At 39.2% G+C, this 20,709-nt stretch overlaps 1 protein-coding gene across 1 annotated transcript in view; it reads left to right on the top strand.

The window, feature by feature from the left end:
* The window catches only part of mccc2 (methylcrotonyl-CoA carboxylase subunit 2), a 134,048-nt gene that overhangs the window by 59,026 nt on the left and 54,313 nt on the right, over positions 1-20,709 (top strand). Inside the window, exons 6-9 of the mRNA XM_043707857.1 lie at positions 2,875-2,987; positions 5,746-5,859; positions 8,131-8,195; positions 12,723-12,822. Coding sequence (XP_043563792.1) covers positions 2,875-2,987; positions 5,746-5,859; positions 8,131-8,195; positions 12,723-12,822 — 392 coding nt within the window. The remainder of the gene's footprint in view (positions 1-2,874; positions 2,988-5,745; positions 5,860-8,130; positions 8,196-12,722; positions 12,823-20,709) is intronic.

The following is a 20,709-nucleotide window of genomic DNA, read 5'->3' as shown; positions in this document are numbered from 1 at the left end:
TGTTCTTCCTCTTTTTGCAGTTCTGGTGTACTGCAGTGTGTTGTGGCCCTTTTGAATAGTGTCTTGATGCAACTTTTTTGTGTGTGTTGGGGTGGTTGCTTTCGCAGTTCAGGGCTTGGTCTGTGTGTGTGGCTTTCCTGTATACCTTTGTGGTGAATTCTCCGTTCGGTGTTTTCTGTACCATCACGTCTAGGAATGGGAGTTGTTTGTCCTTTTCTTCCTCTCTCGATAATTGGATTCCTGTGAGTGTGGCGTTGATGATCTGGTGTGTGTTTTCTATTTCTGTGTTTTTAATGATTACAAAGGTGTCATCTACATATCTGACCCAGAGTTTGGGTTGAGTTTGCGGTAAGACTGTTTGTTCTAATGTTTGCATTACCGCTTCTGCTATGAGTCCAGAGATGGGTGAGCCCATGGGTGTGCCGTTGATTTGTTCATATATTTGGTTGTTGAATGTGAAGTGTGTTGTGAGGCACAGGTCCAGTAGTTTGAGTATGCCGTCTTTGTTGATAGGTTCAACGTCCTGTTGTCTGTTCTGTATGTCCAGCAGGTTGGCTACTGTTCCTCTGGCTAGGGTTTTATTGATAGAGGTGAATAGTGCCGTTCCATCGAATGAGACCATGGTTTCTTCCTTGTCTATGTGTATATTTCTGATGATGTCCAAGAATTCCTGTGTTGACTGTATAGAGTGTCTGGATCCGCTGATCAGGTGTTTCAGTTTCTGCTATAGTTCTTTAGCCAGTTTGTGTGATGGTATCCCTGGTAGTGATACTATGGGTTTGAGTGGGACGTCTGGTTTGTGCACTTTAGGTCGTCCATCGAATCTGGGGGTGTTGCTTTCAGGTTTCATTCTTTGTAGGTCAAACCTGGTTATCTGTCCATTTTTTTGTAGGTTCCTCAGTGTGTTGTTTATCCTATTGGTGAGCTGTGGGGTGGGAAAGAACTATACTGGCCAAGGGACTCAACTACAACCACAGGGACGCCAAGACAGCAGACTTCCTAGCAGCACTAGAATGCACACTCAGGAACAATGGACTGACAGAAGAGACACGACAAACAGTGAGACAAAGTATTGTACCTCTGATAACAAGGAAAAGACAAACACATAACCTCAACACCAAGGAAAGGGAAGCATTAAAATCACTAAGAAACGATAAGAACATACTACCAGCATACAAAGGCAGAATGACGGCCATCCTAGACAAAGCAGACTACATCCAAAAAGTGCAACAACTACTTGCAGATACCAACACCTACCAAAAGAGGGAGTTTGACCCCACCGAAAGGTAAATTAGATATATCAGGTGGTGCTAGCACATAAGATGCTTGAAGGTTTGTGCAACCTTTTATGGTTGTGTGTGTTCCTGATTAAGTTTCTTGAAGTTTTGGTGGTTTCTCAAATAAACCTTCTCCACTTGGTTAACCACATATCAGGGGCTCGAATGAGTAGACAAAAATGCATAACTTCCTCAGGACTGTGGTAAAGGCATCCCAAAAGCATTTTTGCTGTCCAGATAAGTTTTTACGACAATCGACAATGGTTACATAGTTACTATTAGGCTAGCTTCTTTTAACACTCCAGATTATTTTACCATCTACTACGGTGGCATTGAAACCCATTAGTCCAGAACCTGAACTTGTGGTTCTGGATGACTAGCACAGTGGCTATACTTGCGAGATATACTTGCATTTGAAGCAATTCAGAGAAGGTTCGCTCTGTCGACTTCTGGAATGGAGGGATTATCTTTTGAGTTAAGGTTGATTTGGTCTATACACTTTCAAGTTCAGTGATTCTAAGGGGGCTTGACAATAATGGGATGTTTTCTGTTGTGCTGGAGTCTAGAAATAAAGAACACAGTTTGTAAATAAGAAGTCTTCCATTTAAGATGGAGATGATCGATTTTTTTTTCCCCCCTCAGAGGGTCAGTGGTCTTTGGAAGTCTTTTCCAGAGATCAATAAAGTCTAGATTATTGAATATTTTTAAGGCTGTCTTGTATAGATTCTTGATGGATAGGGGAGTCAAAGGGCATATGGGATAGACAGGAAAACAAGATTGAGACCATAATTAAAACAGCCATAATTTTATCAAACAACTGAGCAAGTGTGATAGGCTGAGTGGCCTACTTATGCTCCCAATTCTTGTATTTGATATAACCGTTTTCATCAAAGCTTGGTCAGAGCAGGATACATCCAGGAGGACAGCAGAAATGCTTTTGGGATGCCTTCACCACATTCCTGAGGAAGTTATGCATTTTTGTCAACTCATGGGAATCCCTGATATGTGATTGACCAAATGGAGAAGGTCTATTTGAGAAGGCACCAAAACTCCAAGAAACTCAATCAGGAACACACACAGCCATTAAGAGGTTGCATAAACCTTCAAGCATCTTATGTGCCTAACCCTTCTGGCACCACCCGACTCACATGTGGCAGAGTGTGAAGGTTTTGCATTGCATTTATCAGCAGAATCTCAGAGCACAGTTGAAACAGATCATCCTTGATCCTGAGGGATTACCAAGAAAGTAAGAAGAGAAACTGTTTATAGAAGCATGCTTTGCACAAATTGCTTGCTGCATTTCCCACTTTACCAAAAGTGACTATACTTTGAAATAAAAACAGAAAATGCTGGAAATACTGAGCAGGTTAAGCAACATTTGAGGAGAGAGAAACTGAACTAATGTTTTAGGTAAATGTCCTTTTGTCAATTCTCTCCAGAGAAATGCCTATACCTGCTAAACACTGAGGAGATTTCGTTTTCATTTCAAAGTTTCACCAGTATTTTGCTTTCATACACAAAACACTTGGGATGTCCTCGGATCATGAAAGGTGATATACAAATGCGTATCTGTTTGTTTCTCATGGCTTCATTTCAGTGGATTCTGGTGGTGCAAACTTACCTCGACAAGCAGATGTTTTTCCAGATCGCGATCATTTTGGGCGCATCTTTTATAATCAGGCCAACATGTCTGCAATGGGAATTGCACAGGTAAATGAATAATTTAAAATGTATATGCTGTTGTTGAAATAACTTCACAAAGGCTGATATCCCATTATCAAGTTACCCTTTATTTACAAGTAGAGAATCCTTCACACGGACTCAGCTCCCTCAGAGCCAGCTCTCAGAGTGAGCAGAACCTTTAACACTCCTGTTTTTTTTAATTTTATTAAACAAATTACAAAAACAGTTTACAACAAACAGTTATATTTACAGCTGCATACAAGAGACAGCAATTTTACAAGGGAGAGGAGCAGCAAAGCCAGGCCCCAAACCCTACCGTTCAAACGGTTTACAGGGACATGAGGACAAACCTCAGATCCCAGTTTCACATATAAAAATATAAAGAGACATCAACAATGACATTTGTACATTAGACAATACTGTTACATACAAAAGTGCAGACAATACAGACCCAACAAGCCCCCGCCCCTCCCACCTTCCGACCATTCTAAGGCAGCCTGACCCTACCCACCTTCTGGTTCTCGGTCCACCCCATGCCCCTTCCAGTTCTCGGTCCACCCTGACACACCTTTCGACCACCTCTAGGACAGCCCACCCTGGTACCTGCCCGGGGTGTCAGCAGTCAGGACGGCCTACCCACTTTCCGGCTTCACTAACCACCCTCAGCACCTTTCGACCACTTCTGGGGCAGCCCACCCCCGGTACCTGGCCGGGGTGATAGCGCTGAGGACGGCTACCCACCTTCTGGCTCTCGGTCTGCCCCTACATACCATTGGGGTCTCACCCACCCTGTTACACCTCCGACTAGTGGGCTATCCTGGCACACCTTTTGGCCACCTCTAGGACAGCCCACCCCTTCCCTGGGACGACAGCGTGTAGGGTAGCCCACAAGACTTCCAGATCTCAGCCCGCCCCTACGCGCCTTCTGGCACTCGACTGCTCTGACACCTTTCGACCACCTCTAGGACAGCCCGTCCCGATTACCCCTTATTGGGACGACAGCGCTCAGAACGGCCTACCCACCATCTGGCTCTCGGGGCGACTGGCATCAGAGTGGCCTACCCACCCTCCGACTTTCTGGACAGCCTACCAACCTTCAGGTTCACAGGATGGCCTACCCATCCTCCGGCTCTCGGGGTGACAGCTTTCAGGACGACCCATGAGCCTCCCAGCTCACAGCAAGGCCTGCCAGACCCAGCGATACGCAAGACCCAGGTGCGGTTGATAGACTCAGGAAACACCACAATACAGTTAGTTACCAAAAAAAAAGTCCTTTCTGGTACACAGTCCAAATCTATACAGTCTTCAAGATATGGAATCCATTTCCAGGAGGAGTCCACTCCAGTATACAATGTGTAATGTCAGAATTAGAGTCCGTTGCTAGAAACAGTCCGCAACCAAGGGCAGCGTCCACTCCTGGAGGCAGCAAATGCACACCCCACAGCACACAGGTGTTCAGTCTCGATTGAGTCCTGGTCCAGCCTTGGAGAGCCAGGCCCACTCACAGGAACACAGTACATAGTATAGGTGCAGTTAACTTACAGGGGTTGGTCCACTCCCAAAGGAAATGTCTTCTTCCAAACTCCAGGATACAGCAGCTGCTCACCTCCCAGCACACACACAGGTGTTCAATCTTCAGAGGCCCAGTCCCAGGGCTAGGCCTCCCCACAGGAACAGCTCCTCTGGTAAAATGTATGTCTTCCACAGGGCTCAATCAAAACACCAATAAAAAGTGAAGACACATACAAAAAAACAAAGAAAACTACAGTCCAAAGGCTATGCCCTACCACAAAATTAACATTGTCCTTTTCACAGAAAGAGAAAAGAGTAACACACAGGCTGTGACCAGCCAGTGAAACAACAATGCCCTAATGAGAACTGAGCTACACCTGAAACACATTATGTGCATCAGGAGTTTAACAATCAGTCCTCACTAAAAGGAATGCCAGTTAACAAACTGGCTAAATAATTCAGCCAGTTCAGGAATCAGGTTTCCCCCTCCAAAAAAAGAGAAGCAGAAACTAACAGTAACATACTGACTGTAACACCAACCAGCACAGAGTCAGTCCCCTAAACTGAGGAGACTCTGAACCTCCTGTTTATCTCTGTCAGTCAGGGCTCCCTGATTGGGCCAGATTAACAATTCCATTCGGAAAACTCATATTCAGGCCACTTGGCTGATCTTGTTACAGTCACTTCAGTTGTTGTATCTTATTTATAGATATACATTTCCACAAATCATACAATTTTGAAATAAGAGAGTGGACCTCCATCTGAGTATACCGGTTGGATCCTTATTTAAAATGAGCAGTTCTCCTGAGATCACTTCTGTATTTTCTGTGGTGCTTATCAGAATTAAAACATGAACGTAGACAATCATTTTCAAGTATAGCTAACCTTTTAGTAAAATTTTAGAAGTTAGAATCTGTTTATCGAGAATCTTCTTCAGTGTAAGACTGGAGTGTGAAAGTTGTGGGTAGAAACAGTGTTTATTTCCCTATCAGAAGGTTGTGAACTTCATTTGTAGAATTATCTGTCACTTGAAGTTATGTTCTTGCACTTAGCATGTTAGAGTTGGTGTTTTGAATGAGGGGACGCAAAAATAGAACAATGTAACTAAAAATACTATAGTTATAAAGTTCAGGGAAAGGACCAAGAGAGATTGAAAAAGTGGTGGTAATTATTGTGGTGTGAATGAAAATTAGTGTATTCATATTTGTTTTCTTGTAATAAACTGTTGTCCTGTATAAATCATTAATTCTGTGATTGCCTCCTTTGATTCCAGATAGCTGTGGTCATGGGTTCATGTACAGCAGGAGGAGCATATGTTCCTGCCATGGCTGATGAAAGTATCATTGTGAAGAATCAGGGGACAATTTTCTTAGGAGGCCCACCACTGGTACATATAAAAAAATTGATAAACAGTTAAATGTTTGAGGAGTAATATGAAGGTAAGCTCCCAAGATTCATTACAAATTCCCTGGCTTGATCTGGGATCAATATTGTGTTTGTAATGGCTCTTACTGTGAGTGCTACCAATGTAAAAACAAAAGACAAAAGCTACTATATTTACGAGCAATGGAACTTGTTGGTGTTTACCTTCATGTCATACTTAACATTGCTCTGGAAAATAAATAAATACCAATTCTGAGCTTTGGAAATTTGTTGACATAATTACAGCACTAGGGTCCCAGGTTCGATTCCAGCCTCGGGTGACTGTCTGTGTGGAGTTTGCACGTTCTCCCTGTGTCTGCGTGGGTTTCCTCCGGGTGCTCTGGTTTCCTCCCACAGTCCAAAGATGTGCAGGTCAGGTGGATTGGCCATGCTAAATTGCCCCATCGTGTCTGGGTGGGTTACTCTTCGGAGGGTCGGTGTGGACTGGTTAGGCCGAAGGGCCTGTTTCCACACTGTAGGGAATCGAATCTAATCTAATTAGTTTCATTTGATCATAATTTCTGATTGTGAAGGTGATTACTGCATCTTGTTTCAAAGTTTAGTAATCACTGAGGCGCAATTTTGGTTTTGTCCTTGGTTCACGAAATTCACATTTAATAAATGTCTTCTGGAAGTGGTTAGGAAGGCAATATTTTAAACATCATTAGAACAGCTATTTGTGATTCAACCCCTCAGACCTGTTAAGTCAATCACTAAAAGTTTGGTTCACAAATGTTTTAACCCCATCTACTCAGTCATTCCATAACAAAAATCTATCAATCTCAGTTTCAACCTCGATTCAACAATTTTCTAGGAGATAGAATTCCAATTTTCCAATACCTTTTATGTGAAGAATTGTTTACTGGCAGCACCTGTTCAATAGCCTAGCTGTTCCCACGGATTAAACTCTTTCACCAGAGGAACAGCTGCTATTCTAACAATTCACTCAGATCACCCCTTTATCTCATAGAGTATTGTGAATCAACCTGGTCAGACACATTGTGGCATATCTGGGGCAGGTAGGACTTTAACTTGGATCTTCTAGCTAAGAGGTTGGGACATTACCACTGTGCCACATGTACCCCTTGTCTTAATCATATACTGAAAGAAATATGACCATATTTTTGGCATGAAGTGTGCTAAAACATTGGATACATTCAGTTATGCTATTTTGTAACAACTGTACAATACAGTAAGTTTTCCAAAATTAATTTGTGGAGTTGAAGTTCAGCTATGGGATTTTGTATTTTGTGGTTGCAAAAGATGGTTAGAACCTTGGTTGCCTTTATCACTAATTGTCATGGTGTTCCCTCACAGGAATTTGTCATGTTATTAAGTTATAAAAAATTGAGACAGCAATTGATGAGTTCTGGGCTGACTCAAAGAATAAATTAATCAGTAAGCATGAGGGCCTGATGTGAAGATTGTGAATCAATACAAATGCCTGAAAAATAAAATTGTGTTATTTAGATCACATTGATTGGCTGTGTTTCATTGTCATTGATACTTACTATGTGCTAATTGAGTCACTCAGTGATTGTCGTTTTATTTGCTGTTGGCTCTCAGTGAGAGGGAGATTGGAAATAAGAAATTCAAGTAAATTGCTTATGTTATGAGTCTAATATGTGTGTTCTTGTTGATAATTTTAAGTGGGTATTCATTTCTGAGAATATGCAACAGTTTCTGGTTATGTTGCTGTTATTTAGTTTCTCAGTGGTTTTGTAAAACTTGATATCGCTAAGGAAATTTGTTGTTGCAGTTATCCAGATCTGAAAAATTAAAGCTTAGTTGTCTCTTCACTGATGCTGTGTATTTTCAGCATTCTGTTTTAATTATTATAGTACAGTATCATAATCATTGTGAAGCTTTCTCTCCTGTATGTTTAAAAAAAATGTAACTTACTAGTTTATTTTTGTTATTTTTACTCTAAAGATTATCAGTTTACATCTGTCAGATAGTGATAAATCTCAACTGCTTGCCACCCCAACAATACAAAATATCTAATAATGTAAGGCAACATAACCAAGCTTCTAGCAGTACAGGTAGGAATAAAAATGGATTCATCGAATAAAATAGAGAAATTCAGTATAAGTGCACAGTTGATCAATCAGTGTTTGAAAGCAATACTGTTTTTGTTGAAGGAAATAATTTTTCAACGGAGCCCTATTAAAACCTGTATTTCTACTGCCTTCCATGCTAGAAGGAGAGATATTTTAAACTATTTTTCTCTGTTTAGGTGAAAGCTGCAACTGGTGAAGAAGTTTCAGCTGAAGACCTTGGAGGTGCTGATCTCCACTGCAGGTAAACTATCTTATGAAGCATGTTTGTTTAATGAGTGCAAACAAATGTGCCTGTTGTTCTAACAGCATGACAATGTACTTTTCAAGTAATGTAAATAAAAATGGATATTTGTTTAGACTGGCGGAAGTTTTGTAGTGAAGTTCATCATGGTTGGTATTGGGACCCTTGCTTTCTCTGATTAATATTAATGATCTGGATGATGATGTGTGGAGACAATTTGAAAGTTTGCGTATGACATGAAACTTGGAAGAATTGTAACTCTGAGGAGGACAGTGTGGAACTCGAAAAGGACATTAGCAAGTTGACGGAAGGGATGGATAGTTGGCAGATGAAGTTCAGTACAGAAAAGTGTGTGATGATGCATTTTGCTTAGAAGAACATTGAAAAACAACATAAAATAGGGGGATATATTTCTAAATGGGGTGCAGGAGCAAAGGGACCTTGGTGTATATATGCTCAATAATTGGAGGTTGCAAGACAGGTGGAGGCAGTTAATAAAGCACACAGTGTTTTTGCTTTAATAGGAACATGGAATAACAATAGCAGTGTGGTAGTTTTGAACTTGTACAAGACACTTGTTAGACTTCAGCTGGAGTATTGTGTACATTTCAGGAAAGATGCAAATGCAATGCAATGGAGAGAGTGCAGGAGTGATTGATAAGAACAGTTCTAGGAAAGAAAAACTTCAGGCATGAGAATAGATTGAAGAATTTGGGACTGTTCTCCTTGAAGAGAAGAATGCTCAGAGGAGAATTGATAACAAGTTGACGGAAGGGATGGATAGTTGGCAGATGAAGTTCAATACAGAAAAGTGTGCAGTGATGCATTTTGGATAGAAGAACATTGAAAGACAACATAAAATAGGGGGATACATTGCTAAATGGGGTACAGGAGCAAAGGGACCTTTGGTGTATATCTGCTTGATCAACATGAGAATGCAAAACATGCAAAACAGAAGCAAAAGTAGATCATTCAGGCCCTCAATTCCATTCTGTTATTCAATAGATTATAGTTGATCTGTTAGTATTTTTAATTTACAATCCCACCTGGAAACACAAGGACATGAGTAGGTCATTTGATCCATGGATCCAACCCCATCATTCAATCATGACTGAACACTTAAATGCCTTTTACCCTCCTGTCCCCGTAACATGCCACTGGCACTCAGAGGTTGATCAATCTCTGTGTTATACATATTCAAAAACTAAGTTTGCCCTCAGTGATAGAGAATTTCAAAATTTCACAATCCTCTGAATAAAAAACTCTCTTATCTCAAACCTAAGTGGCTTCTCCTCTATTTTTAAATTGTGTCCCAACCAGGTGAAATATCTTACCTTTATTCACCCCATCTACCCTTTTAAGTATTTTGTAAGTTGTGTCTCTAATCTTCAAAACTCTAGAGGATACATGCCCAGGTGTGTCCAATCTCTTTTTGTAGGACAGTTTTGCCACTGCAGAAATAAGTCTGGTGAATCTTTACTGCACTCCCTCAAGGCAATAATATCTTTCCTGTGATAAGGAAACCAAAGTTCTATACAAAACATACTCTAGGAGAAAAAGTGTGGACTGCAACCAACTTGCTATAAAATTTAAACAGGATTTCACTATTCCTGACCTCAAATCCTCTTGCAATAAAGGATAGTATAAGCACTCTTGTCCAATTCCATTAACCTTCCTAATGACTTGCTGCACCTGCATGTTAGCAATCAGAAATTTACCAGTGAAGGCAGGTAGGTCCATTCTTACATCTACACTTTCCAACATACCATTTACAAAATATTCTACACATATCTCTTTCTCCTACCAAGGTGGATTTAATATCACATTTTTCACGTTATTTTCCATCTTCCATTCAACAAGATCATGGTTGATCTGATTTCAACCTCAAATCTACATTAACCCCAATAATTCCCTTGCTAATCAACCACTGCCTCTGAATCCACTGAAGGGAATTTCAAAGACCCTCAGAGAAAAAAATGTTTCCTCATCCCTTTCTTAAGTGGACATCCACTTAATTTCGATGACCCCTAGATCTACAATACACCCTCTGGTTGCCCTTTATCTATAGCACAAGTTACTTCTTCAAAGAACTCCAATAAATTAGTTAAGTACAATTTCCTTTTAACAAAACCATGCTTGCTCTGCCTGATTATCTTGAACTTATCCAAGTGCCCTCTTATAAAATATTTAATAATAGTTTCTAATATTTTCTCTGTGACAGATGTTAAGCTAACTGGCCGTCAGTTTTGGGCTTTCTGCCTCCCTCCCCATTTGAATAAAAGAGTTCCATCAGCTATTTTCCAAATAAAGGAACTTTCTCCAAATGTAATTAACTATGGGAAATTAAAACCCAATGTATCACTATCTCCCTTCCATCATCATTCCAGGGCCTTTTTTCTTGCCAATAACATCTGTTCTAATGGCTTCAACTTGTTTAGAGGTGATCACTAACTCAAACCTTTCTGATAGTTCCTCTTCAGAAAAATCACACTCATGCTCTTTGCTGTGGCATCTTCTGACTAACTTGTCAATAATCTGTTGAGGCTATTTTCTGTACAACACAAGTCAAAATTTATTAATCCTTCTGCCTCATGTACCTCACTCCAAATTACATGTATCTAGACATCTTGAAATATATCCATATTACAGAGAGGAACTGCTGGATGTCTTGAAACGCATAAAAGTGGATAAATTCCCAGGATCTGATCAGGATGTTGCCAGGGTTAGGGGATTTCAGCTATAGGGAGAGGTTGAATAGACTGGGGTTGCTTTCCCTGGAGCATTGGGGGCTGAGGGGTGACCTTATAGAGGTTTATAAAGTCATGAGGCGCATGGATAGGATAAATAGACAAAGTCTTTTCCCTGGGGTGAGGGAGTCTAGAAATAGAGGGCAGAGGTTTAGGGTGAGAAGGGAAAGATATAAAAGAGACCTAAGAGGTAACTTTTTCATGCAAAGGGTGGTACATTTGTGGAATGAGCTGCCAAAGGAAGTGGTGGAGGCTAGTACAATTGCAACATTTAAAAGGCATCTGGATGGGTATATGAATAGGAAGAATTTGGAAGGGTATGGGCCAGGTGCTGGCAAGTGGGACTAGATTAGTTTGGGATATCTGATTGGCATGGACAAGTTGGACTGAAGGGTCTGTTTCTGTGCTGTACATTTCTATGACTCTAAGTATTCATCCAAAGGCCTATAAATATTTATCTTATGGAGAATTACAAAGCAATTGAGAGCATTATAAGCTGGGGTGTATTTTCCAGCGATCCGTATTGTTCATGTGTTACAATCAGGTTTGTTCATTGCATAAGTTGGAAAGATCTATATTGCTCATTGCACTAATGTTAGAGTGTACCTTGGACCATACATCCATAACTGTAACAAGAAACTGCCTTAAGAAATATCAATTGATAACGCTTTTCACAGAATCGTCATTGTGTCACCGTTTCTAATCTAATTATCATCCAATGTCCTCGTGAATGCCTTCAAGGAACCCAATTCCACCACATTTTCAAAATGTGTTTCCCATGCCTTAACTATTTGATGTGTGAAAAAAGTATTTTTCTCACCTCACCCTTGCTCTGTTTGCACAACACTTTAATCTATGCCCTCTCAATCATTTTTCTTTTATAAGCAGGAACACCTTCTCCCTAACTACTTCATCTAGCCCACTCAACACTGAAAACCTCTATCAAATCTCCTCGGAGCCTCCTTCTCTTCAAGGAGAACAGTTCCAAATTCTTCAATCTCTTCTCATGTCTGGCCTATATGTGACTCCAGACAAATAGCAATGTGGTTAATTCTTTTAACTGCCCTCTGTAATGGCTTAATAAACCATCAGATCAAGTGCAGTTAGGAATGGGCAACAACTGCTGGCCTTCCCAGCGGTGTCCACATCAAAGAATAAGACTGTACTTAGGCAGCCCTTCCAGTACTCACTCAGAGTAATATTAGCCTGGGTTTGGGGCTCGTATCTTTGCAGTTGTACTTTATTCAACAGCATTCTCAATCAGTGACTCGTGTAAGTGTGCTCCTAACTGATCCATGGCCGATGAGTAGCAGCCTTCACACACCTAAACTTCAAGGCAGTGAGATGTCACAGCCATAAAGCTGAAATGTTAAATTAATTTTGTCAACTTTTCAGTGAGTTTTGAGATGGAGACCTAATATACGATTTCCAAATTTGCAGATGATACAAAGCCAGTTTCGCGCAAAAAACGCTACCTTGTGATCTTGTAGTCAAAGGAATTAAACCAAATTAATTTTTACATTGTCAAGTTCTGACTAAGCGCAATAGTGATATTGAGAAGGCAAAATACGGTGGATGCTATGAACCTGAAACAAATGCAAATTGTTCGTGTCAAACTGGACTCAAAATGTTAACTCTATTTCTCTCTCCACAGATGCTGCCAGACCTGCTGAGTTTCTTCAGCACTCTCTGTGCTTGTTGTAAATATGTTTGATTTAGTATTGCAGTCTTAATTATCTCTGAGCGAACTTTATCAACGTTTTGCTTGTGAATTTTGCAGGAAGTCTGGTGTGACTGATCACTACGCCTTGGATGATGCTCATGCACTTCACTTGGCACGAAAGGCCGTTCGAAATCTCAACTATCAGAAGAAATTAGATGTAAGTACATAACTACTGTAGAAATAAACCTAAATTTGTAGCTTAGCCTTATGCTGCATTTTATATACGGAATTTAGACTTGGGGAGATTTTTATTCTGTGTACAAATCTTAGGACAAAATAGCTGACTACTAGCTTGACTCTTATTTTCTTCACTTAGATCTGTCAGAACGATCACTGAATTTTAATCATTCTTAGCAAAATGTCCTAAATTCAATGTGTGTCAAAATCCCATAATATGACACATATTTAAATGTCCATGTGATTTACTTACCAGTATTATATTGATCCCTTCAGCCATTAGTTATTAGATTTAAAAGTGAATCTTTGAATTTATTATGAAAGATAAAATTCTTCATTGGGTACTATGGTATTCAATGTTGCATGCTCTAATTTTAGGAGGAAATTGTCCATTATATGTGGAAGGAATAGCTGATCAAATGTATGGTGCACAACATTGATTGTATCATGCTTCTGAGTGTTATTGGAATTGTTTTCATCCAGACAAATGGAAAATATTCCACTCACCCATAACTTGTTCCATGTACATGACATACAAGCTTTAGGAAGTCAGGCAGTAAATTGCTGTTCTACTCACTTAACGATGTAGATAGTCTAATTAAGATTCAGGTCAATAGTAACTCCCGGAATATTGAATATTGGAGTTTCAGCAGTGGTAATGCTGTTAAACATCAAGGGAAGGTGATTGGATTTACCCTTATTGCAGGTGGTCATTGCCTAGCATTTATGTGTCATGAACATAAGTTGCTACTTATCAGCCTAATGCGTTAGTATTGTGGCATTTGAGAATTTGTTGCCTGGGAGAATTTCAAAGACGTTTCAGAGCTTGCCAAATGGGCATGACCCAAACCATTACGTACTGTTTTAGAAGTGTCATACCCAGAATAAAATTCACCCAATATATGAGAAATGCAACATGAAAAGAATGGAGAGCATCTCAGTAGTAGTGTTCCAATATGAATGGTTTAGGAACAGACATAGAAATAGCATGAATAGGACAAACATTAAGATATGAGGTGGAAATAAAGCAAATTCTGAAAAAGTGGGCCAAAGTGAAAGAGATCTATGTATAAAAAAACAAGCTTTGAAAAATAGTAAGAGGCAAAAATTAGGGGAAATCTTTCTGGAGTAATCAATAGACTTTAAGATAAAAGTATTACATTAAAAGCCAAAAACAGGAAAGTTGTGCTGGATATATCAATAATTTGATAGCATAAGAGGACAAGAATGAATATGAAAGTTTTGGAGAACTTAAATAAAAATGCATCAGTAGACAAAATTCACAAAATGAAATCCTAATATCAGTTGTCAGGAAGTTAATAGGGTCTATCAATGAAGGATTGGGGGGTTGTTCAGAATGTTCTGTCCAGTGTTGATGGTTGACATTGTCCTCCTCAAGAAGCAAAATCAATCCTGTGAACAATGGAAATATTAGTCAAAGTTTTCTCCTATAAAAATGATCAAAAGCATGAAAGTTAATGCAAAAATAATGTACAAATATTGTACCAAAATGAAACAACTATTATAAAAGATCCGGTCCTTTATTTCTTTAGTAAAGAAACAACCTGATAGAAGTTTTTAAAATTATTAATTAATTAATTGTTCAAGGTATTTAATAAGGCCATAAAACTGCAAACGAGAAACAGGATTAGGCTGTTCAGCCCTTTCGAGCCTACTTTGCTATTTAATAGGACCATGGCTGATCTGACATTCTTCACATCCACTTTCCTGCCCTTTCTACACAACCTTTGATTTCCCCATGTGATCAACAATCTGTTTACGTACAAGGACTCTGTCCCCACAGCTATCTGTGGCAACGAGTTCCAAAGACAGTCAACCCACTGAGAGAAGAAATTCCTCTTCATCATATTCTTAAATTGGCACCCCTTTCTTCTGAAATCATACATTCTGGTCTTACACCCTCCCATAAGGGGAAACATTGTCTCAGCATTTATCTTGCTAAGCTGCTTAAGATTCCTATTTTTTCAATGAGATCACCTCTCATTCTTCTAAACTTCAGTGTGTAGAGTCACAACCTATTTAACCTTTACTTGTCAGACAAAGCCTCCATATCTGGGATCATTCTAATGAACCTTATCTGAATTGCCTTCAATGAAGTAACACTTTTCCCTTAATTAAGGGGACCAAAATTACTCTCAATACTTTGATATAATCTCACTAATACCTTGTACAGTTGAAGTAAGACTTCCCTACTCTTCTTCTCCAATCCCCTTTAATTGAAGGCCAACATTCCATTTGTCTTCCTGATTACCTGCTGCACCTGAGTGCTAGCTTTCTGTGTTTCATGTACAACTGCCCCCAAGTCCCTTTATGTTGCAGCATTCTGCAGCTTTTCTCTATTTCAATAATACTTTGTTTTCCTTTCAAAATTAACAACTTCACATTTTCCCACATTATACTGTATTTGCCAAGTTTTTGCCCGCTTATTTAACCTATCGATATCTTTCTGCTAACTGGGTTGTATCCTTCTCACAACTTGCCTTCTCACCTGTTTTTGTGTCGTCTGTATATTTTGGTATAGTATATTCTCTTCCATGCACCAAGTCAATAATATGTATTGTAAACAGTTGCGGTCGCAGCAGTGATCCCTGTGGAACTCCACTGGTTACAGATCACCAGCTTGAAATAGAGCGTCTTACCGCACTCGCAGTTTCTTGCCATTAGCAAATAAATTATGTCGAACAGTATAGGCTTTTGTCTTATGACTTGACTTTTTGTGAGGCACCTTGTTGAACTCATTCCTGAAGTCTAAATATAGCATATCTGCTGTTGCCCCTCTGTCAAATCTGGGTGAGATTTCCTTGAAAAACTCTAATAAGTTAGTCAGACATGATTAAATTATGATTTTTCCAAATATGCTGCTATTACTTCCTTGATAATTATAGCATATCTGCTGTTGCCCCTCTGTCAAATCTGGGTGAGATTTCCTTGAAAAACTCTAATAAGTTAGTCAGACATGATCTCCCTTTTATGAAAGCATGCTGACTTTGCTTGATTAAATTATGATTTTTCCAAATATGCTGCTATTACTTCCTTGATAATTGATTCCAGTACTTTTCCAACAATAACTGTTAGACTAACCAGACAATAGTGACCTGCTTTTTGCCTCCCACCCTTTTTTGAAGAGGGTTGTCACATTTTTAATTTTCCAATCCTCGAGTACATTTTCAGAGTTCAAGGATGTCTGAAAAATTACAATCAATGCATCTGCTATTTCTGCAGCTACTCCTTTTAGGATCCTCAGTGCAAACCATTAGGACCTTTAGCCTTTAGCCTCATTAGTTTATCTAACACTGCTTCACCAGTGGTGGTACTTAATTCCTCTTTTGTATTCTTTAGTATTAATGGGGATATTCAAAGTATCTTCTGCTGATGCAAATTATCTATGCAATTACTCAGTCATTTCCTTCTTCCTCATAACTATCTGCCCAGCTTCAGTTGTGGAGAGAATGATTTCACTTGTGGGAGAATTGAAAACAGGAAGAATAAAATTTTGTGGATTTTGGACATCTGAAACAAAAACAGAAAATGCTAGAAATATCAGGCAGCAACTTTGATGAGAGAACTAAAGTGCTTGTTTCATCTTAGCTTCCATTGAAACATAAGTGCAAGATAGGTTAAAAAAAAAAGTTAACAGATGAGAATGTAAGAGTTGTTGGAATACTGAAATTTCTGCTGAAGAATGTAATTGATGGTATTAGCTTTTATGCTTTCAAAAGGCACCTGTACAAGTATATGAGGTACTTTGTCCTCTAGTAGAATCCTCTTGCTGTTAAATCCAACCTACTGTTTGCCTTCCTTATTGCGTGCTGCACCTGCATCATTACATTCAGTGACTGGTGTGCGAAGGAGCCCAGGTCTCGCTGCTCATTCTCCTTTCTCAATTTGTTGCCATTCAGATGATAATCAACCTGTTTTTGCTATCAAAGTGGATACCCTCACATTTAGTCATATAATACTTCATCTGCCATGCATTTGTCATTCAATTAGCGTGTCCATATTTTGTTGAAGATTTTTTTAAAAAATACTCAGCTATTAATTCTTCGAGAATGGACTCCAACATTTACCCCACAGCCAGTGCCAGACTTACTGGTCTATACTTTCTGGTTTTCTCTAACTTATTACATTAACTATCCTCCAATATGTAGATACTGTTCCAGCATTTACATAATTTTAGACCATATGCCTAAGGATATAAGAGCAGAATAAGTAATTTGGCCCTTCATTTGGTTTGATCATGGCTGCTATGTTTTTCAACCCCATTCCCCTCCCTTCACCTCATAAGCCTTGATCCCCTTACTAATCAATGATCACCAGTGCATCTATTTCTAGGGTCACTTCCTTAAATAGTCTGAGATGTAGATTAGCAGGCCCTGGCCCTGTATTGGTTGTCAGTCCTATCAATTTCCCCAACACCATTTTCCTGCCAATACTGATTTCTTTCAGTTCCCACCCATTACTAAACCCTGTACTCTCCAAAATTCACATGTTGTTCATGCCCTCTCTTGTGAGCACAGAGCCAAAATATGTATTTAGTTAGTCAGGCATTTCTTTGTACTCTATTATCAATTACTAGGTTTATGAGTGTAAGGAACCTATTTTCACCAATCCTATTCCCTCCATATACCTATATAAATTTTTACCGTTAGATTTTGTGTTTCTTGCAAGCTTACCTTTGTCCTCTATTTTCCCTTTCTTAAACAATCCCTTTGTCTGCCTTTGCTGAATTCTAAACTACCTCATTCCTCAGGTCTGTTGTTTTATCTCATCATTTATATATGTCTTGCTTGATCTAATAATATCTAAAATTTCCATTGTAAGCCATGGTTTGCTGCCTTTCCCATTTTACTTTTGCGCCAGGCAAAAATGAATAACAGTTGTAATTTACCCCAGCATCTTTAACTATTTGCCATTGCCTTTCAGTAATCACCCCTTTCAGTAATAACCAATCATAGCCAACTCATACCTCCCATCATATAGTTTCCTGTATTTAGATTCAGGACCCTAGTGTCAGAATCAACTGACTCAAATGAATCTCAAACAATTATTAGTCCCATCCTTCACCAGATTCATTATCTTTACTAAATTCAGCTTTTTACCTTTTAACTATCATTTCCCAACTCTGAGAAGCATTGTACTCCCAAAAGGCAAAGAATTATTAATGCTGGTAATCTGAATATTTTTTAAATGTATTCATTTGTGGGATGTGGGCATCGCTGGCTGGCCAGCATTTATTGTCCATTCCTAGTTGCCCTTGAGAAGGTGGTGGTGAACTGCCTTCTTGAACCACTGCAGTCAACTTGCTGTGGGTTGAACCACAATGCCCTTACGGAGGGAATTTCAGGACTTTGACCCAGTGACGGTGAAGGAACAGTGATGTATGTCCAACATAAAACTGAAAATACTATTGAGGCAGTGCTTCTGACATCTTCCAAGTCATTCTTGGGTGATTTAATCAAATTTTGATACAGGTTTAGCATAGCTGCCTTCCTTTTCAATTATGTCCCTCAAGAATTAAAGCCTGGTGTTTGTTTTGCTTTTTACTTAAAGCCTTGCTAACCTATGGTGCAACTTTCAGTGTTTGGTGTATTTGTACTCCTCAATCCCTTTTATCCTCTAACTCATTTAAACTCTCATCTTCCAGGTAAGAATTGACTCTACATTCTATGAACCAAAATGTATTGCTTCATATTTAACTGTGTTGCACTTAATTGGTCAATTACTTCCTAATTTGTAAGTCAGTTAATTTCCACATGTAATGTGTTAGAGAACTTCTCAAGATTACAAACAATAGTGTTACTAATGGGATGACCATGCATCCTAGTTTTCCTTATGTAAATCAAATCAGCAGTAATAATTTTTAACTCATGAATAGTGGGCGGCACGGTGGCACGGTGGTTAGCACTGCTGTCTCACAGCGCTAGAGACCCGGGTTCACTTCCCGCCTCAGGCGACTGACTGTGTGGAGTTTGCACGTTCTCCCCGTGTCTGCGTGGGTTTCCTCCGGGTGCTCCGGTTTCCTCCCACAGTCCAAAGATGTGCAGGTCAGGTGAATTGGCCATGCTAAATTGCCCGTAGTGTTAGGTATGGATGGGTTGCGCTTCGGCGGGGCAGTGTGGACTTGTTGGGCCGAAGGGCCTGTTTCCACTCTGTAAGTAATCTAATCTAATTAACTGCCCACCACAATTAATTGTCATCTACAAATTTAGAAATTGTTTTTGATTTCAAAGTCCAAATCACTGATGTAAGTTGTGAGTAGTAGTGGTCTTAGCAGTGACTCTTATAGATCACTCCAATCCCACCTGACCCATTATTCCTGTCCTGTGTTTTCTGTTCAAGCCATCTAGCAATCCATTCTATCACTTGTCCCCTGGCTTCACTAGTCTTCTCCTTCCAAGCCCTATGAATCAATTTTTTTTGTTGTCATATTGTTGGCTGAATTTGATTGCTGCTGCCCTTCGTCCTGCTGGTGGACCCTGTACAAACTTTGTTACATTATTTACAACAGGTTGCCAGTGTAGCAATCATCCAACTCAAATATTGGCTTCTGCTGGGTGAATGTTTTCCACCTTTTAGGCAGATATTTCTGTGAATGAACTATGAACCAACTAATTAGAAAACTGACACTGCAAGCAGACAGACAGACAGTGCAACAATAGTATACAGATAAATGTCAGGACAAATTTGCAAGATGCCTACTCTACAGAATGATTTGAAGATTACAAACAATAGTGTTACTAATGGGATGACCATGCATCCTAGTTTTCCTTATGTAAATCAAATCAGCAGTAATAATTTTTAACTCATGAATAGAACATATTTCTATAAAAATGAAGTGTGTTTTCTAAGTCATTTGAAATCATTGTTATTCATATAATTTGCAGTCTGATCCAAGGAAACTGTTTCTAGTTCATACGGTGGCAATCAGTTTTCTCTGCATGGGTTTGTCCACTGTAATATGTTGTATTAATTAAGGGCACTGCATCGTGTTCTACCCACATCATGTAAGCATGCTTCCTTTGGCAAATCCTATAATAATCAGTTTCCAGAATTATTAGCCACCAATCTAGCTCATGATTACTTTAATGACAATAATTTCCAAATCATTCTGTAACATAGATATCTTCATCCATGTGTGTATATATTTATCTATCTAATAAAGATTTTTCATTTTAAAAATAATCAAATAATTCATGTAATCAGTTTTCACGTTTACAAATTGTATTGATTGGTAATAATTCCATTTGAGGTCTTATGTAAAAGGCAAAATATGCATGAATTCCATTTGAGATTTCAGAATAATGCAGATTATAATGATAAATTCACACCTCAGGTGTATTTATTCTGTATTCTTTCATGGAATATGGGTGTCCCTGACGAGGTCAGCATTTGTTACTGTCCCCCAATACTTTGGAAATGAATGGCTATTTAGGCCATTTAAGGGAGCTGTTGAGAGTCTATATTATTTGCTGTGAGGCTGGATAAGGAGGTCAGATTTTCTCCCTTAAAGGACTTTAGTGATCAAGATGGTTTTTTATGGCAATCAATGGTAGCTTCATAGTCACCATTACTGAGACTATCTTTCCATTCTAGATTTTTATTAATGTGAGTTCTACCAGCTGCTATTTTGGAACTTGAACACAAAGCTTTGTTCTGGATCACTTGATTATTATTCCAGTGCCATTGCCCACTGTTTCCTTATGGGCTTAATTTTTTTCATCAGCTGCAGATTAATTGAAGCAAGAGATATAACGTCTATGGCTTCCTACCTGAAAACTCGTCTCTCTGGGAGGAATGGTTGAAAATCCTGTTCCTCTCTCTTTGAATGCTGCCAGACCTGTTGAAT

This window comes from Chiloscyllium plagiosum, chromosome 2 (genome assembly GCF_004010195.1).
Source record: "Chiloscyllium plagiosum isolate BGI_BamShark_2017 chromosome 2, ASM401019v2, whole genome shotgun sequence".
In the NCBI taxonomy this organism is placed as follows: Eukaryota; Metazoa; Chordata; class Chondrichthyes; order Orectolobiformes; family Hemiscylliidae; genus Chiloscyllium; species Chiloscyllium plagiosum.
Note: the sequence above shows the minus strand (reverse complement) of the source record. Positions and strands in the feature narration are given on the sequence as shown.